The sequence below is a fragment of the Lampris incognitus genome, chromosome 21 (genome assembly GCF_029633865.1).
Source record: "Lampris incognitus isolate fLamInc1 chromosome 21, fLamInc1.hap2, whole genome shotgun sequence".
NCBI lineage: Eukaryota > Metazoa > Chordata > Actinopteri > Lampriformes > Lampridae > Lampris > Lampris incognitus.
This window is the reverse complement of record NC_079231.1, coordinates 25,957,680-25,978,382: the sequence shown is the minus strand read 5'-3', so window position 1 is coordinate 25,978,382 and position 20,703 is coordinate 25,957,680. Positions and strand designations below refer to the sequence as shown.

The 20,703-nt window shown below is 47.3% G+C and overlaps 1 protein-coding gene across 1 annotated transcript in view; it reads left to right on the top strand.

The window, feature by feature from the left end:
* Positions 1 to 20,703, top strand: part of LOC130131447 (protein FAM184A-like) — an 86,290-nt gene that overhangs the window by 39,607 nt on the left and 25,980 nt on the right. Inside the window, exons 3-9 of the mRNA XM_056301124.1 lie at positions 1,678 to 1,755; positions 3,274 to 3,408; positions 11,965 to 12,063; positions 13,154 to 13,360; positions 13,493 to 13,666; positions 14,309 to 14,470; positions 18,897 to 19,032. Of these exons, the coding sequence (XP_056157099.1) occupies positions 1,678 to 1,755; positions 3,274 to 3,408; positions 11,965 to 12,063; positions 13,154 to 13,360; positions 13,493 to 13,666; positions 14,309 to 14,470; positions 18,897 to 19,032 (991 nt within the window). The remainder of the gene's footprint in view (positions 1 to 1,677; positions 1,756 to 3,273; positions 3,409 to 11,964; positions 12,064 to 13,153; positions 13,361 to 13,492; positions 13,667 to 14,308; positions 14,471 to 18,896; positions 19,033 to 20,703) is intronic.

Genomic DNA, 20,703 nt, shown 5'->3' with positions numbered 1-20,703 from the left:
CCCTTCACTTTCCCCACATGTTGTTATGTTACAGCCTTATTCCAAAATGGATTAAATTCCTTTTTTTTCTCATCAATCTACACACAATACCCCATAATGACAAAGCGAAAAAGGTTTTGTAGAAATTTTTGCTAATTTATTAAAAATAAAAAACTGAAATATTGCATGTACATAAGTATTCCCACCCTTTACTCAGTACTTGGTTGAAGCACCCTTGGCAGCGATTACAGCCTCAAGTCTTCTTGGGTATGAAGCTACAAGCTTGGCACACCTATATTTGGGGTATTTCTCCCATTCTTCTTTGCAGATCCTCTCCAGCTCTGTAAGGTCAGATGGGGAGCGTCGCTGCACAGCTATTTTCAGGTCTTTCCAGAGAGGTTCAATGGGGTTCAAGTCTGGGCTCTGGCTGGGCCACTCAAGGACATTCACAGACTTGTCCCGAAGCCACTCCTTCATTGTCTTGGCTGTGTGCTTAGGGTCGTTGTCGTGTTGAAAGGTAAACCTTCGCCCCAGTCTGAGGTCCTGAGCGCTCTGGAGCAGGTTTTCCTCAAGGATCTCTCTGTACTTTGCTCCACTCATCTTTCCCTCGATCCTGACTAGTCTCCCAGTTCCTGCCGCTGAAGAACATCCCCACAGCATGATGCTGCCACCACCATGCTTCACTGTAGGCATGGTATTAGCAAGGTGATGAGAGGTGCCTGGTTTCCTCCAGACGTGACGTTTGGCATTCAGGCCAAAGAGTTCAATCTTGGTTTCATCAGACCAGAGAATCTTGTTTCTCATGGTCCAAGAGTCCTTTAGGTGCTTTCAGGTAAACTCCAAGCGGGCTGTCATGTGCCTTTTACTGAGCAGAGGCTTCCGTCTGGCCACTCTACCATAAAGGCCTGCTTGGTGGAGTGCTGCAGAGATGGTTGTCCTTCTGGAAGGTTCTCCCATCTCCACAGAGGAACGCTGGAGCTCTGTCAGAGTGACCATCGGGTTCTTGGTCACCTCCCTGACCAAGGCCCTTCTCCCCCGATTGCTCAGTTTGGCTGGGCAGCCGGCTCTAGGAAGAGTCCTGGTGGATCCAAACTTCTCCCATTTACGAATGATGGAGACCACCTTGCCCTTCGGGACCTTCAACGCTGTAGAAATGTTTTTGTACCCTTCCCCAGATCTGTGCCTCAATACAATCCTGTCTCGGAGGTCCACAGACAATTCCTTTGACTTCATGGCTTGGTTTCTGCTCTGACATGCGCTGTCAACAGTGGGATCTTATATAGACAGGTGTGTGCCTTTCCAAATCATGTCCGATCCATTGAATTTACTATAGGTGGACTCCAATCAAGATGTAGAAACATCTCAAGGATGGTCAGTGGAAACAGGAGGAACCTGAGCTCAATTTTGAGTGTCATAGCAAAGGGTGCGAATACTTATGTACATGCAATATTTCAGTTTTTTATTTTTAATAAATTTGCAAAAATTTCTACAAAACCTTTTTCACTTTGTCATTATGGGGTATTGTGTGTAGATTGATGAAGAAAAAAAGGAATTTAATCCATTTTGGAATAAGGCTGTAACATAACAACATGTGGGGAAAGTGAAGGGGTGTGAATACTTCCCGGAGGCACTGTATCTTTACTATTCTTCTCTTAATTCCTTTCCCCTCCCTCCCCTGTGATGCTGCTGTCTCAACAGGTGATTTATGCGCTCAACACCAAGAATGATGAACACGAGGAAGAAATCAAGTCTCTCAAAGAAGCCCACGAGGACGAGGTACGGACACCAGCAGCCTTCCGTCACATCACACCACAGTAAAGAGTGAATGTGCTCTAATGTGTCTAGTTCACACCAACACGCCCTGCTTGTTGAAGTCAAATCATGGTTATTTATATTATATATTTATTATATTATCTAACATTATTTATTTTATTGTATTATGTTTTATATTATAATTTTATTATTATATATATTATATTGTATTTATATTTATATTATATATTTATTAAACTATTTTATATTATTTTATTTTATATTATTGTTATTATGTTATTATTAATATTGTAATATATCAATTATGTTTTTATTTTCATATTTACCATGTATCATTTATGTATCTATCCGTTTGTTTGTTTGTTATTTATTTATTATTTATCGTTTCTGTGGTGTTTTACAATGAGTTCGTCAGCGGTGGTGTGCGGGTCACATGGCACGTCATATCCGCCCTGGAAAGATGGGTATCTGTGGCGTCACAGTGTGTATGAAGTCAGGTCAGAGTGCTACATCAGTATAGGTTTCTGAGATGGAAGGATTAATATGTTGTACATTCATGTTTAAAATATTTTATTAGTACCTGTTTTATTTTTATTTATTTATATAACCCCCCCCCCTTTTTTTTCCTCCCAATTGTACTTACCCCACTCTTCCCAGCCATCCTGGTCGCTCTGCTACACCCCCTCTGCTGACCCGGGGAGAGCTGCAGACTACCACATGTCTAGCACTTGTTTTACATTGAGAGTTGTAGAGTCACCAGGGCCGTAGTGATCATGTGACAGGGTCTGGATGTTATGTTCAAAACGTGTATTACTGTCACATGTCAGTGTATTATTCAGTGGAGCTTTTATTCATATTTACAATGGTTACAATGGCGAGGTTTGGTGTCCCTTAGACACCATGCTTCCCCCTAGGCTTTCATCGTGGGTTTAGTGATACAGAACTGACCAATACTCTTGAGATATTCTTAGCCTGTCAGATGAAGCGTTGGCTTCATGACAGGTGTAGCTGGATGGGTATTTTATAACTCTTTCCTTTTGACTTATCTGACCGTAGCTTTACGGTATTTTTGTATGGCCATTTCCATCATGTTGTCGCACAATCTCGTCATTCTGGGGCACTGTCAGCCACCTGCACTGTTTTTCTTAATTTCTCTTTAGTGTCCATCTTCTGTGATGAGATAGTATCCATGTACCACACAGCTTATAATGACATGTTTCAGATCAAGCAGTCTGTGGACACACAGCCACAAATTACTGTCCCTTTCTGTGAGGTGGAGGTTTTGTGTGTGTGAGGTGGAGGTGGAGGTGTTGTAAGTGTGAGGTGGAGGTGTCCTGAGTGGTGAATCAATCTTTTTGGGAGTGTTTCATCATTTCTTATCATGTCTTCCTCGATCTTTCCCCTAAATTGGACACGTCATTGTGCTGTTAGACCTTCTCTGGAGCTGTGTGTTAAAAGGCATCTTACTGACTGATGCCTCTAAACGGTTTCTTTGCTCTTCTTTGGGGTGGGGGTGTTTAGGTCCAACACATTGTCACTGAAACTAGAGACAAGATCCTGCAGTACAAAAGCAAGATGGCTGATGAGGCGGACCTGAGACGACGGCTGGCCAGTCTGGAGGAGTCTGTAGAACTTCACGAGCACATGAAGAGACAGGTCAGTGATCACAGCTGGTGTTCTTTAAAGAACTTGGTTATTATTTGATGGACTAGGGATTTTCATACATGGTTTATTAATGACAGTCTTACTCAGTATGTTCATTCTTCATCCAGTAGGTACATTCTTAATTCAGTAGTTACATTCTTCATCCAGTAGGTACATTCTAAATTCAGTATGTTAATTCTTCATCCAGTAGGTACATTCTTAATTCAGTAGTTACATTCTTCATCCAGTAGGTACATTCTAAATTCAGTATGTTAATTCTTCATCCAGTAGGTACATTCTTTATTCGGTAGTTACATTCTTTATTCAGTTGGTACATTCTTTATTCAGTAGGTTAATTCTTCATCCAGTAGGTACATTCTTAATTCAGTATGTTAATTCTTCATCCAGTAGGTACATTCTTTATTCAGTAGTTACATTCTTTATTCAGTTGGTACATTCTTTATTCAGTAGGTTAATTCTTCATCCAGTAGGTACATTCTTAATTCAGTAGTTACATTCTTTATCCAGTAGGTACATTCTTAATTCAGTAGTTACATTCTTTATTCAGTAGTTACATTCTTTATTCAGTAGTTACATTCATTATTCAGTAGTTACATTCATTATTCGGTAGTTACATTCTTTATTCGGTAGTTACATTCTTTATTCAGTAGTTACATTCTTTATTCAGTAGTTACATTCTTTATTCAGTAGGTTAATTCTTCATCCAGTAGGTACATTCTTAATTCAGTAGTTACATTCTTTATTCAGTAGTTACATTCTTTATTCAGTAGTTACATTCATTATTCAGTAGTTACATTCATTATTCGGTAGTTACATTCTTTATTCAGTAGTTACATTCTTTATTCAGTAGTTACATTCTTTATTCAGTAGGTTAATTCTTCATCCAGTAGGTACATTCTTAATTCAGTAGTTACATTCATTATTCAGTAGTTACATTCATTATTCGGTAGTTACATTCTTTATTCAGTAGTTACATTCTTTATTCGGTAGGTACATTTTTTATTGTGCCATGCACAGTAGATACCAGTTGTTCCCTGAATTACTTCACTCCCTTGCCTGCTTCCATGTTAATGGGTATTCTTAGACGCTCAGATGTTATGAAGTTCTTACGAGTTCCTCTGTGGTTATTTTTACCTACTTTCTGATGTTGTCCTGCATAATGCTTTATGTCCTTTCTTCTTTTCATGTGATCATTCCACCAAGTCACGTCTTGTTTCTGTAAATATACTCGACTCATAAAACACGTCATGAGCTCTGACATGGGCACAACAGCAAGTCAGACTCTGAGGATGGGCTGCTTTGGTTCAGGTAGTGAAATGACGTTAAAAATACACACAGACATTCTCTAACATACAAAGCCAGGTATGTCTGCCTAAACCAGTGTCAGATGTATCCAGGAGAGTTGAATAAAACCAGTACATCTCGACGCTGAAAGTGTGTTATGAGTCCATTTGTTTGTGTTTTTCCAGCAAGTCCTCCAACCCATACGACCACATAGGGCATTTGTCCTCTAATACAACCCACAGGAGCGTTTCCTGAATTAGCGCCCCTGCAGGCGGCAGGAGATATGCCACCGATACTTTTAGCCTCTGTGCATTGTGGGTTTTTAAAACAACGTGAGGACGGGAGAATATGTAGTCAGTGCGTTTTTGTGTTGTTTCGCTGTCTAGTATAGTAAGTAAGCTATTGGCAGTATGTTTACCTATGAATAACTTTATAAGAGCTAACTTCACGTTAGCCACAAGTTAGAAAGTCAGCTAGCGTGGACATTTTAACCCCTATGTGACATTAAACTTTGCTTTTCTTAATCCTTCTCACCACAGCTTGTGGAAGGAGATGCTTACTGTTACAGGGAAAGTAACGTAGTGTAACGTGCATGGATAAATAGACTCGGTAGCCCTTGGCTAACGGGGCGGACCCTTTAGTCAACCGGTTAACATTGTCGCCTGTGGTTCAGGAGATACGGGTTCGCGTCCCGGCTGTGGCGGTCCCGGGCTGCCCCCGCCCCAATTCACTGCATTAAGGCGGTTCCTAGCCCGCTGTCTGAGGCAACACAAGCTGCTGTGCTGTGCTGGGTTGTAGTATTTCACTACTGCAGTCTGTGAGATTGTCTCCTTGATTTTTTCTAATGCCTTTGTGTGTCTGTCTGTCCATTCCCATGACACATTTTTGTGTGTCAGCTCCCGCTGTGGTTCACAGAGGTCACGCATGGTCACAAAACTTTGCTAGGTAGTTATCCATAACGAGAAAACGCTGTACCCCTTTCGCATCTGTAGGGCGAGGCATCTCTTTGATCGCTGCTACCTTCCCTGGGTCCACCTTCAACCCGTCTAACGACAGTATGCGGCCTACGTAGGGCACCTCTTTAAGTCTGAGCTACAGTTTATCTGGGTTCAGCTTCACACTGAGGTCCCTGCATCTTTCCAGTAGCCTCCTCGGTTTCATGTCATGGTCTTGTATAGCCTCTTAGTCTTTCTCTCCCTCTCTCATAATTAGGCTAACGGGTCGGACCCTTTAGTCGACTGGTTAAGGTTGTCGCCTGCGGTGCAGGAGATATGGGTTATAGAGACCCATATCCCATATCCCAGCTGTGGCGGTCCCGGGCTGCCCTCTGAATTCACTACATTGGTGTCAGAGGTGGGATGGTGCGACCGTGAGGCTATCGGAAGCGCGTGCGCCCAGAGGCATGAGGGCATAGGAAGGTGATATGCTGAAGCGCGGAGACGCGCTTCCCGAACGAGGCGGGTAGTGTAAAGTGCATGGATAAATAGACTCGGTAGCCCTTGGCTAGCGGGTCGGAGCCTTTAGCCGACTAGTTAACGTTGTTGCCTTCGGTGCAGGAGATACGGGTTCGCATCCCGGCTGTGGCGGTCCTGCCCCCCCCCCCCCCCAAATTCGCTGCAATTGTATAATTACGGAGGATCGCGAGGAAGTAGCTTAAAATGTCACTATATGTTGTAATAAGCTGCTGGAACAAACGACCCCCGTCCTCGGCGCCGGACGTCCAGCAGCCGGCGGACCTTCCACTAGGGGTGCCATCCACGATCTCAGGGGGAGGCGGAGCCGGAGCCGGGACCGGAGGCATCAGAGGACTGTGGGAGATGGGCTTAACCCGAGACACATGAAACACGGGATGGATCTTCAAGGAAGCCGGAAGCTTCAGACTCACCGCCGCGGGGCTGAGAACCTTCCTGATATCAAAGGGCCCGACAAACCGGGGATTCAGCTTCTTCGCGGTGGACTGAAGCAGGAGATCCTTCGAGGACAGCCACACCCTTTGGCCTGGTTGGTACGTAGGCGCTGGGGACCGGTGTCGGTTGGCTCCCCGACTGGTGCGCTCAGCTGCCCGGAGCAGAGCAGCTCTGGTCACCTCCCAGACGCGACGACACCGGTTCAGATGGGCCTGCACGGAGGGAACCGCCACTTCCGACTCCTGCGCAGCAAAGAGAGGCGGCCGGTAGCCCAGGGACACCTCAAAAGGTGAGAGGCCGGTGGCAGAGCTGACCAGGGAGTTGATGGCATACTCAACCCAGGGGAGGAGCCGGCTCCAGGAGCTGGGCTTCTTGGCGGCCACGCACCGGAGGGCAGACTCCACGCTCTGGTTCATCCTCTCCGTCTGCCCGTTAGTCTGTGGGTGATAGCCAGAGGAGAGACTAACAGAGGCACCCAACCCCTTACAAAAGGCCCGCCATACCTGGGAGACGAACTGGGGCCCTCAGTCCGAGACGACGTTCAGGGGAAGGCCGTGGAGACGGAACACGTGGCTCGTCAGGAGGTCCGCCGTCTCAGAAGCCGATGGGAGTCTGGGGAGGGCCACCAGGTGCACTCCCTTACTGAAGTGGTCCACCACTGTCAGGATCACAGTGTTACCCTGGGAGGGAGGCAGTCCGGAGACAAAATCCAACGCCACATGGGACCAGGGCCGGCTTGGAGTCGGGAGGGGCTGCAGCAGACCCATGGGTGCCTGGTGAGAGGCCTTGCTGCGAGCACAGACGGAGCAGGCCCTTACGAAGTCCCTGACGTCGTTTCTCATGGTGGGCCACCAGAAACGCCGAGCCAGAAAGGTGAAGGTGCGGTGGACACCCGGGTGGCAAGCATACTGACTGGCATGGCCCCACTGGAGAACCCGGCTCCGGACTGCGTCCGGGACGAATAGGCGGCGTGGAGGGACGTGGCTCGGGGCGAGATGGGAGCGCCATGCCTGCCTGACCACGGTCTCGATGCCCCAGGTAATCACGCCAACCACCCTGGCCTCGGGAAGGATGGGAGTCGGCTCCTCTGTAGCTGGCTCCCTCCTCGGGTGTTGTCGGGACAGGGAGTCTGCCTTCGTGTTGCAGGACTGGGGGCGATAAGTCAGCGTGAAGTCAAACCGACTGAGGAAGCTGGCCCACCGTGCCTGCCCACCATTGAGGCGCTTGGTTGCCTGGATGAACGTCAACTTCTTATGATCCGTCCAGATGGTGAACGGCTGTTCCGCCCCCTCCAGCCAATGGCGCCACTCCTCCAGAGCAGCCACCACTGCCAGCAGCTCCCGGTTCCCGACATCGTAGTTCTCCTCGGCGGGGAGGAACCGGCGAGAGAAGAAGGCGCATGGATGGACCTTCTGGTCAGACGCTGACCGCTGGGAGAGGACAGCCCCCAACCCGGTGTCTGAAGCGTCCACCTCTACGATGAACTGCCTCTTGGGGTCGGGTGGAGCAGGACCGGGGTGCTGGTGAACCTCTCCTTGAGGGACTGGAATGCAGAGCGGGCAGCCGGGGACCAGATGAACGGCTGGGAGGGGTAGGTCAGCCTGGTGAGAGGTTCTGCCACGCGGCTGTAGTTCCGGATGAACCTCCGATAGAAGTTCGCAAACCCGAGGAAGCTCTGTAATTCCTTCCGTGATGTGGGATCGGGCCAGTCCACCACAGCCTGGACCTTGCGGGGGTCGGCCCGGGTCTGTCCCCTCTCAACGACGAAGGCCAGGTAGTCAACGGAAGGGGAATGGAACCGGCACTTCTCTGCCTTGACGAAGAGCCGGTTCTGGAGGAGACGTTCGAGTACCCGGCAGACATGCTGGACATGTTCCTCGAGGGTCCTGGAGAAGATGAGGATGTCATCGAGGTAGACCACCACAAACTCGTCGAGCATGTCGCGGAGAATGTCATTCATGAGAGCCTGGAATACCGCCGGGGCGTTGGTGACGTTGTGGTTACACCGCCCCGAGCTGCCTCCCCGGCACGTTCAAGCCACTCCCCCAGCTCGGACGTGCCGGAAACATCCGAGCGCTCGGCTCGCGCTCTGAGGAGATGAGAGCTGCACTGCACCAGGTGTTTGCCATCATCCATCAGGCACACCTGTGGCAATCAGGCAGCCCTCTACAAGAAGTCTCCCAGAACACCACTCCGTGCTTCGACGTACTGAACCCTGCGGTAAAGCTCTGACAAGCCCTCCAGCGTTCCTTGCATTCTGTTTATTCCCCAGTGTCTTATCTTCGTGTCTCTGTTTCCTCCCAAGACTCTCCCTCCGCACGCACATTATTTCAACACCTCCTGGTCATTTACATACCGCACCACACATAGGCTAAGAACACTCACACATAGTTATACACGCAAACCACGGGACACCACACATAGTTTATTCACACATCCCACTAACGGAACGCTTTTCGCACCATACATTCCCCTCCCCCAATAAAATCACCTTTTTGGATTTTGAAGTCATCCTGTGTCTGTCTGCCTTGGGTTTCGCCACACGGGTCGGGTTCTGGTGCGCGAGCATAACAGGTGAGGCTGAACGGTATGACCAGGTACTCATAATGACCCCAGGGCGTCTTAAAGGCTGTCTTCCACTCGTCCCCCTTCCGGATCCAGACCAGATGATAGGCACACCGGAGGTCCAGCTTAGTGAAGACAGTAGCCTGGGTGAGGGGCTCAAGGGTGGAACTCATGAGAGGAAGGGGGTACTTGTTTCTGACGGTTATCTCATTGAGTTGGCGATAGTCAATGCAGGGTCGGAGGCCCCCGTCCTTCTTCTTCACGAAAAAGAATCCAGCTGCCACCTGGGAGGACGAGGGCCAAATGAGCCCCACTGCCAAGGACTCGGAGATGTACTCGTCCGTCGCAGCCTTCTCGGGGATGGTCAGACGGTACAGACGACTGCTGGGAAGGGGTGCCCCAGAGTGGAGGTCGATAGCACAGTCATAAGGCCGATGAGGAGGAAGAGATTGGGCCCGGGTCTTGCTGAAAACCTCACCTAACTCATGGTACTCAGGGGGAACAGAGGAGAGGTTGGGAGGCGGGGTACTAGGGGCATGTCGGGGGGATGGGGCGGGAGCAGCCTGGAGACATTGGGCATGACGGGAGGAGCTCCACTCCATGATGGTACCGGAGACCCAGGCGATGTGTGGCTCATAGTGCACGAACCAGGGGCGCCCTAGGATCACAGGGACTAACGGGGACTGGATGATGTAGAACCGAAGTCTCTCCACATGGTTCCCTGCTGTGGTGAGAGAGACAGGGTGGGTGCGTTGGGTGACGCTGGCCAGGCAGCGCTCGTCCAGCGCGAAGGCCTCCATGGGCTTCTCCAGCGTCTCTAGCGGGATGTTAGCCTGGGTAGCAAACTCCAAGTCCACGAAACACTCATCAGCCCCCGAGTCGAGGAGTGCACCCACCGCGAGCCGCTGGTCAGCCCAGGCCAGGGTAACGCTAACTAGATGGTTCTGTGGGGCAGGACGGCGGGAACAGGAAAGTCGGCTCACTAGGATCTCCCGGGGCCCCAGTGAGCCTAGTCTTTTGGCCGAGTGGGGCAGCCGCTGATCAGATGTCCCTTCTGGCCACAGTAGAGGCATTGACCCGCCTTGAACCGGGCCTCCCGTTCGGCCGGACTAAGGCGCGTGCGCCCCAGCTGCATAGGTTCCTCCCCCGTCGTGGTCTGGGGCGCGGGGGGAGAAACGGCCACAGGGAAAGTGGGGCGAACAGGAGTAGGGGTCCTGTTAGGAGTGCTGGACGACTGGGGAATGGACGGGGATCCACGCAGGGCTCGCTCGCGCCTCTTCTCCCGGAGGTGTCCGTCGATGCGGATGGCGAGCTTGATCAGGTCCTCGAGGGAGGTGGGCTCCTCTCGGGTGGCTAGCTGGTCCTTGACAGCCTTGCTGAGACCCCTCCGGAAGGGGACCCGAAGTGACTGGTCATTCCAGCCGCTCTCAGCTGCGGCCAGCCTGACCTCCACCGAGTAGTCTGCCACTGCCCTGCTGGATACTGCTCAGCTGAGCACCAGGGTCCTGGCCACCGACTGGATGGTGGAAAACCTTCCGTAGTTCCGCCTCAAAGGCCTCGTAGGTGAGGCAGAAACTGGCTTTCATGGACCAGGAAGCAGTGGCCCACTGAGCTGCTCGGCCTGTGAGCAGGTTGGTCACGTAGGCGACCCGGACAGCATCAGACATGAACATGCTGGGTTGGTGCAGGAAGACCAGCTCACACTGCATGGTGAACGTGGCACAGGTCTCAAAGTCGCCATCAAACGGTCGTGGGCTGGAAAGGCAGGGCTCCCGGGGAACTGGGTTGAGCCCCACAGGGTTAACCGGGGCAGCGGGCCCAGGGGGCGGGTTACCCACGACTCCAGGGGCAGGCTGGCCCGGCGGCCGGATGGTAAGAAGCCGCCGTGATGGTTTGCAACTGCCGCAGGATCTCTGCTTCTTGGCTCGCCAGCGCCGCCTGCTGGCTCGTTAGGTTACCCACACAGGCCTGGAGGGGCTGGACCCGAGTCTGAAGATCTCTCACCGCGGCGGAGGCCGCCTCTAGCTGCTGGGTGTGGGAGTTAGTCAGTTGGATCTGTCCGATGAGAGCCGCTCGAAGCGGACTGGCCGGTACGCTCTCTGTTGGCTGGGGTCGTCATGGTCAGTTCGTACTGTTAGGGTTTGTGGAAGACCCCAAGTGCACGACACCAGACAGAGATGGGGTTAGCCGAAAACTGGCGTACTTTATTCCTTACGCGTACAAATAGTCAAACATAGGAAGGCAATGAGCGACAAGAGAAACGAAAAGTCCAAAGGGAAAAAACTCGCGGGTAATCCAAACGGGAACACGGCAGGATACTTCCACGGGGAAACTTTGCAAGGGAAAAACATGAACCAAGGGCTGGGATGAGTTCGGAGAGAAAAGGACCGTGAGAGGAGAGTAGCCGCTACTGCGAGGAGGTTACAACACGAACTGACAACGGGCGCTGGGAGGCCACCAAACTTAAGCCCAGCCCTGACGAGCTGATTGGCTGCTGGCGCGGGGTGGGCGAGCCGTAACAGTACCACACTACGTTATATCACTTGTAGCACACTACGTTATAATATATCACGTGTAGCACACTACGTTATAATAAATCGTGTAATTTTCCATAACAATGTAATGGAGCTGAAAGTAATGTCATCCGATGAAACAGAGCAGGCAGTGGCCTGAACCAAAGTGAATTTGCACAAACGGAAATGGATTGAGCTGAGTGACGCATAATGTGATCTATGTTAATTGGATCATGTGATGCAATGTTAATTATATTTTAATCTACTGTGATCATAAGGCTCTGGCAGAGTTTGAGATGTACAGACAGAGAATGGAAGATTCTCAGCTCTGCACCGAGGCCCAGCATACGCAGAGAGTGGTCTCTATGAGCAGAGAGGTAAGGCGCTACACACAGACACACATATAGATGGATGTATTAAGAAAACATATAATAGTGGCGTCCGGGTGGCATGGCGGTCTATTCCATTGCCTACCAATATGGGAATCGCTGGTTCGAATCCCCGTGGTACCTCCGGCTTGGTCGCATGTCCCTACAGACTCAATTGGCTGTGTCTGCGGGTGGGAAGCCGGATGAGGTTATGTGTCCTGGTCGCTGCACTAGCGCCTCTTCTGGTCGGTCGGTGCACCTGTTCAGGGGGAACTTGGGGGAATAGTGTGATCCTCCCACGAGCTACGTCCGTCTGGTGAAACTCCTCACTGTCAGGTGAAAAGAAGTGGCTGGTGACACCACATGTATCAGAGGAGGCATGTGGTAGTCTGCAGCCCTCCCCGGATCAGCAGAGGGGCTGGAGCAGCGACTCGGACGAGTGGGGTGATTGGCCAGATACAATTGGGGAAAAAAAAGGGGAAAACATCCAAAAAAAATAATAAAAAAAATGCAAAGTATTACCCAAACACTAAAGGATTGTAGATTGTGGTATGGTGTTTTCTCTTAGGGTGCCATGAGTAGGAGGAGAAGTTCTGCTTTCATCCGCAATAGTATCTACAAGTAGAGGACATTAATTTGTGATTGTGATTTGATGATTTGAGTATGCACTGAGCTGGACCGAGTTAGCAGTATTACCTTACAGCAAGAGGGTCCTGAGTGTGACCCCAGGCCTGAGGAAGATGTGACTGATCGAAATGGTGCAATTGAGATACTTTCGGGAGCAATGTAATGATCAGACCATACTCCTTCATTCTGTGTTTGCAAGTTCGACCCATGTTTAGTTGGGCTACCTGCCTGTTCCTTGGCTACCTGTCCCAGCCCAGGGACATGCTTTTACGTGAACTGGTGACTGCACATTTGCACATAAGTAAGGGTGTTGCATGCATGACTGTTTGTGTACCTATAAGTGGAAAAACAAAATGTGGAAGGTTTCTCCCTGTGTTTAGCTCAAAGCATGTTTGGGTAGGTCCCGTAACACCTCTGTAACAAGGTCATTCCGTGAAGAAAACGGATAGGTGAATAGATGCTGTTTCAACAGGTGGAGGAGATGCGGAGAGATTTTGAAGAGAAACTGCGAGCCTTCGGACTGGCACAGGCCCAGTTTGAGACTGATAAACGGAGAGCGCTGGAGGAGCTTAGAGCCAACCACAGACAAGAAGTAGAGGAGCTACTTAACAACCAGCAGAACCAGAGTGCCAGCTCCACTGAGGACCAGGAGAAATTGGCCGAACTCCATAGCCAAGAGGTGTGTGCAAAAAGGAGGAGAGACACAGAAAAATGGTGTACGAAAGACAAGAAGCTCTGTCTTTCCCCGTCTATTTATCCATCTGCTTGCCTGTCTGTCTGTCTGTCTGTCTGTCTGTCTGTCTGTCTGCAGGTAGAATCGTTGATGGAGAGAGTGGAGGAGCTGTCTAAAGACAAAGTACATCTGGTCGAGGAGTATGAAGCTAAGCTGGCTAAGGCTCAGGAGTATTATGAGAGAGAGCTGGAGGCTATGAGGCGCACACACCAGCTAACGGCAGAGAACCTGCTGGCTTGGAAAAGGACGGAGGTAAAACAACTCTTCATCATGACACTTGATTACTAGAAAACGTCTAAACTGTAAGTCTCATAAAGCAACCATTCTGGAAGAAGTGTCAGGGCATGTGTCCTAATGCCAGTTCCACCATATCGGGGGAGGGGGAGGGGGAGAGGGCTGACTGACTCTCAAAACTTATTAGTATATAAGGTTAATACCTTTTTATTTAGCAATTTCACATCTTTTTGAAGGGTACCAAAATCCCTGCCGGCCTATTTCTGTATATAAATGGTGCCCAAAAGGCACTAGATTAGCAATGGTTTGGTCTGGGTGTCAAAGACACAACCTGTTCTGTACCATTATTTAAAAAAGCCTGAACAGTGTGGCAATGAGAGCATGAGCAAATTAAGAGAACATGTACATTCTAAATAATGTCCTCTTCCAGGTTGATCTTAATTAAATATTAAATGCAGAGCAAGGTGCTCTCCAACTGTCCAATCCCCAAATTCTGGATATAAGGCAATACTTTCACATAATGAAATTCAGTCAAAAATAGTCATTCAGCTAAATCTCTCATGAAGCCAGATTATTCTTCATCAACAAATTTGACAATTTGAGGAAACCGGTTTCTACCGTTGTCCCTGAGCAGATGATTTGACTTTTCTTAACACTAAGGTTGAGCTTCGTAAGGAGTTCCAGGCCCAGGAGGCAGCTCTCCAGCGCTCCCTGTCCAAACTGAGGACTGAACTGCAGAGAGCCCAGGAGGAGGCCAGGGAGAACAGAGACAAGACCAACAGACTACAAACATCACTCACCAATGCTGATGGAACCATTAAGGTATACGTGTGTGTGTGTGTGTGTGTCTGACTGTTGTTCTTGGAGGCTATCACAAACACAAACACAAAAAAACCCATCCCTCAACAGAGGAGGAGGTCTGCGACACCACCTATCCCCCACATACAATGCCGTCCTTTCATCTCCACCCAGGAGACTCAAAAGCTTCGCCTCCAAGAACAACAGTCGAAACTAACACCTCCAACGACTCTCGTTGCTAAACATCGGAACACAAAAGAGCCATTGACATCTATAGCTCTGATAATGACTCCAAAGAGGATAAATTCTGAGTCTCATCAGCAGCCAGTCAGACTAGCTTGGTCTAGTCAGAAAGGCACGAACTGAGGAAGCCTCTTGGATGAGAGGCGGAACATCTTCACGGATATATACCAAGTCCAGTTGCACTTGATTCAGTTCTTTTGGAGAACCATGACCTGGATTAATGAGAACATTCACAGACATGCTACATAACGTACACCACATTATACTGCCCCCTGTGGTCAAACTACATACTGTACACAACTTTATACTGCACACCTGTGGTCAAACTACATATTGTACACCACTTTATACTGCACACCTGTGGTAAAACTACATATTGTACACCACTTTATACTGCACACCTGTGGTAAAACTACATATTGTACACCACTTTATACCGCACACCTGTGGTCACACTACATATTGTACACCACTTTATACTGCACACCTGTGGTCACACTACATATTGTACACCACTTTATACTGCACACCTGTGGTCACACTACATATTGTACACCACTTTATACCACACACCTGTGGTCACACTACATATTGTACACCACTTTATACTGCACACCTGTGGTCACACTACATATTGTACACCACTTAATACTGCACACCTGTGGTCACACCACAGCGACCGCGCCAACCACTGGTAAATATTTATCCATGTTAAACATTTCACTGCTGGTTTCAACCTGCACAGGAAGTCCCCCGATATGCCTAAGGAACAACCAAGTCCCCAATGTCCGTGTGGAACAACCAAGCCCCCAATATGTGTATAGAAAAACCGACTGCCCCAGTATGCCTATTGGACAACGAGTTCCCCCAATATTTTTGTGGAACAAGCAGATCCCCCAGTATGTCTGTGGAACAACCAGATCCCCCAATATGTCTGTAGCACAACCAGGTCCTCCAGTATGTCTGTAGCACGACCAGGTCCTCCATTATGCCTGTGGAACAACCATATCCTCCAATATGTCTGTAGCAAAACCAGGTCCCTCAGTATGCCTGTGGAACAACCAAATCCCCCACTATGTCTGTGGAACAACCAGATCCCCCACTATGTCTGTGGAACAACCAGATCCTCCACTATGTCTGTGGAACAACCAGATCCTCCAATATGTCTGTAGCACAACCAGGTCCTCCAGTATGCCTGTGGAACAACCAGGTCCTCCAGTATGCCTGTGGAACAACCAGGTCCTCCAATATGTCTGTAGCACAACCAGGTCCCTCAGTATGCCTGAGGAAAAACCAGATCCCCCAGACCAGATCTTCCAATATGTCTGTAGCACAACCAGATCCCACAGTATGCCTGTGGAACGACCAGATCCTCCAGTATGCCTGTAGAACAACCAGATCCTCCAGTATGTCTGTGGAACAACCAGGTCCTCCAGTATGTCTGTGGAACAACCAGGTCCTCCAGTATGTCTGTGGAACAACCGGGTCCTCCAATATGTCTGTGGAACAACCAGGTCCTCCAGTATGTCTGTGGAACAACCAGGTCCTCCAGTATGTCTGTGGAACAACCAGGTCCTGCAGTATGTCTGTGGAACAACCAGGTCCTCCAATATGTCTGTGGAACAACCAGGTCCTCCAGTATGTCTGTGGAACAACCAGGTCCTCCAGTATGTCTGTGGAACAACCAGGTCCTCCAATATGTCTGTGGAACAACCAGATCCCCCAGTGTGTCTGTGGAACAACCGGGTCCTCCAGTATGTCTGTGGAACAACCAGGTCCTCCAGTATGCCTGTGGAACAACCAGGTCCTCCAGTATGCCTGTGGAACAACCAGATCCTCCAGTATGTCTGTGGAACAACCAGGTCCTCCAATATGTCTGTGGAACAACCAGGTCCTCCAGTATGTCTGTGGAACAACCAGGTCCTGCAGTATGTCTGTGGAACAACCAGGTCCTCCAGTATGTCTGTGGAACAACTAGGTCCTCCAGTATGTCTATGGCACAACCAGGTCCTCCAGTATGCCTGTAGAACAACCAGGTCCTCCAGTATGTCTGTGGAACAACCAGGTCCTTCAGTATGTCTGTGGAAAAACCAGGTCCTCCAGTATGTCTGTGGCACAACCAGGTCCTCCAGTATGTCTGTGGCACAACCAGGTCCTCCAGTATGCCTGTGGAACAACCAGGTCCTCCAGTATGTCTGTGGAACAACCAGGTCCTCCAGTATGTCTGTGGAACAACTAGGTCCTCCAGTATGTCTATGGCACAACCAGGTCCTCCAGTATGCCTGTAGAACAACCAGGTCCTCCAGTATGTCTGTGGAACAACCAGGTCCTCCAATATGTCGGTGGAACAACCAGGTCCCCCAGTATGTCTGTGGAACAACCAGGTCCTCCAGTATGTCTGTGGAACAACCAGGTCCTCCAGTATGTCTGTAGAACAACCAGGTCCTCCAGTACGTCTGTGGAACAACCAGGTCCTCCAGTATGCCTATGGAACAACTAGGTCCTCCAATATGTCTGTGGAACAACCAGGTCCTCCAGTATGTCTGTGGAACAACCTGCACAGGAAGTTAACCAAACACAGCCGCCTTAATAGTTAATTTCTTTAATGTGTTAATTGCGTTGTGTTGATTTTTAAATGTTTTTTTTACTACCAAATTAATCACAAAATTAACGTGTTAATTGTGACATCACGAATATATACACTACCGTTCAAAAGTTTGGGATCACCCAAACAATTTTGTGTTTTCCATGAAAAGTCACACTTATTCACCACCATATGTTGTGAAATGAATAGAAAATAGAGTCAAGACATTGACAAGGTTAGAAATAATGATTTGTATTTGAAATAAGATTTTTTTACATCAAACTTTGCTTTCGTCAAAGAATCCTCCATTTGCAGCAATTACAGCATTGCAGACCTTTGGCATTCTAGCTGTTAATTTGTTGAGGTAATCTGGAGAAATTGCACCCCACGCTTCCAGAAGCAGCTCCCACAAGTTGGATTGGTTGGATGGGCACTTCTTTGAGCAGATTGAGTTTCTGGAGCATCACATTTGTGGGGTCAATTAAACGCTCAAAATGGCCAGAAAAAGAGAACTTTCATCTGAAACTCGACAGTCTATTCTTGTTCTTAGAAATGAAGGCTATTCCATGCGAGAAATTGCTAAGAAATTGAAGATTTCCTACACCGGTGTGTACTACTCCCTTCAGAGGACAGCACAAACAGGCTCTAACAGGTACTATTTAATGAAGATGCCAGTTGGGGACCTGTGAGGCGTCTGTTTCTCAAACTAGAGACTCTAATGTACTTATCTTCTTGCTCAGTTGTGCAACGCGGCCTCCCACTTCTTTTTCTACTCTGGTTAGAGCCTGTTTGTGCTGTCCTCTGAAGGGAGTAGTACACACCGGTGTAGGAAATCTTCAATTTCTTAGCAATTTCTCGCATGGAATAGCCTTCATTTCTAAGAACAAGAATAGACTGTCGAGTTTCAGATGAAAGTTCTCTTTTTCTGGCCATTTTGAGCGTTTAATTGACCCCACAAATGTGATGCTCCAGAAACTCAATCTGCTCAAAGAAGTGCCCATCCAACCAATCCAACTTGTGGGAGCTGCTTCTGGAAGCGTGGGGTGCAATTTCTCCAGATTACCTCAACAAATTAACAGCTAGAATGCCAAAGGTCTGCAATGCTGTAATTGCTGCAAATGGAGGATTCTTTGACGAAAGCAAAGTTTGATGTAAAAAAAATCTTATTTCAAATACAAATCATTATTTCTAACCTTGTCAATGTCTTGACTCTATTTTCTATTCATTTCACAACATATGGTGGTGAATAAGTGTGACTTTTCATGGAAAACACAAAATTGTTTGGGTGATCCCAAACTTTTGAACGGTAGTGTATATATATATATATATATATATGTATATATATGTGTGTGTGTGTGTGTGTATAACTATATATATAACTATATATATATATACACACACACATACACATACATACATACATACAGTTATATATGTATATTAGTTATATATATATAGTTATACATAGCTATATATAACTATTTGTGTGTGTGTGTGTGTGTGTGTTTAATTAATTGCGCTACATGTTTTGTTATGCTTTCTCTGTGTGTACATTTCTCTGTGCTTATTTGTGTTTGTGTACATGACTGAATATGTGTGTGTGTGTGTGTGTGTGTGTTCCAGAACCTCCATAAGCAGCTAGAAGAGGCCATCCAGGATGGAGAGATCTGGGTGATGCAACTGAAGGACACTGAATACGAGCTGGAGGGCAGCAGGGACAGGGTTCAACAACAAGCTACTGAGATACTACACAAAGCCAGTAAGACACATCTATTTATACTCAGTTGTACTACACAATTCTCCTACTGAGATACTATACGAAGCCAGTAAGACACATCTATTTATATTCAGTTGTACTGCACAATTCTACTACTGAGATACTACACAAAGCCAGTAAGACACATCTATGTATATTCAGTTGTACTACACAACTCTGCTACTGAGATACTACATGAAGCCAGTAAGACACATCTATGTATATTCAGTTGTACTACACAACTCTGCTACTGAGATACTACATGAAGCCAGTAGGACACATCTATTTATATTCAGTTGTACTACACAATTCTACTACTGAGATACTACATGAAGCCAGTAAGACACATCTATTTATATTCAGTTGTACTGCACAATTCTACTACTGAGATACTACACAAAGCCAGTAAGACACATCTATGTATATTCAGTTGTACTACACAACTCTGCTACTGAGATACTACATGAAGCCAGTAAGACACATCTATTTATATTCAGTTGTACTGCACAATCCTACTACTGAGATAGTACAGAAAGCCAGTAAGGCATGTATATTTATAGTCAGTTGTACTGCAGCGTTCATCTAATAATAGTACCCTGGATTGTGTTGCATGCACCATGGAGCAGTGCTGTTTTTCTTGGAAAAAGCTGTCAGACTTGAAACACAGTAGATGCAGAGCAGAGGAACACAACACCCTCTGTTGAAGATATCCAAGTCTACAAGAAGAAATACTGACAGCCCAGCTTATTCTTAAGATTCAAGCTGTTCTTGTCCAGTATTCCAGAGTTGACTAGTGGTAAAAAGTTTCAAGTTGTACATATTACGTTACGTCCTCGTCCTCATAACTGTGGATGTAAACTGACGTGTACAACATGAAACTTCTCACCCGTAGCTGCAGGTGGAAGTTTGTCGACAGCTCTGTGCATGTTGTTGACATTTATCCATGGCAAATCTTGACACTATCCATGGTAAATATTTATCTATGGTAAATCTTGATATTTAACCATGGTAAATCTTGACACTATCCATGGTAAATATTTATCCATGGCAAATCTTGATATTTATCCATGGTAAATATTTATCCATGGCAAATCTTGATATTTATCCATGGTAAATCTTTATCCATGGTGAATCTTGACATTTATCCATGGCAATCCTTCATATTTATCCATGATAAATCTTGATATTTATCCATGGTAAATCTTGAAATTTATCCATGGCGAATCTTCATATTTATCCATGATAAATCTTGATATTTATCCATGATAAATCTTGACATTTATCCATGGTGAATCTTGACATTTATCCATGGTGAATCTTGACATTTATCCATGGTAAATCTTGACATTTATCCATGGTAAATCTTGACATTTATCCATGATAAATCTTGACATTTATCCATGGTAAATCTTGACATTTATCCATGGTGAATCTTGAAATTTATCCATGGTAAATCTTGACATTTATCCATGGTGAATCTTGACATTTATCCATGGTAAATCTTGATATTTATCCATGGTGAATCTTGACATTTATCCATGGTAAATCTTGACATTTATCCATGGTGAATCTTGACATTTATCCATGGTGAATCTTGACATTTATCCATGGTAAATCTTGATATTTATCTATGGTAAATATTGACATTGTGGGAGTGCAGGAATGAGGAGACGC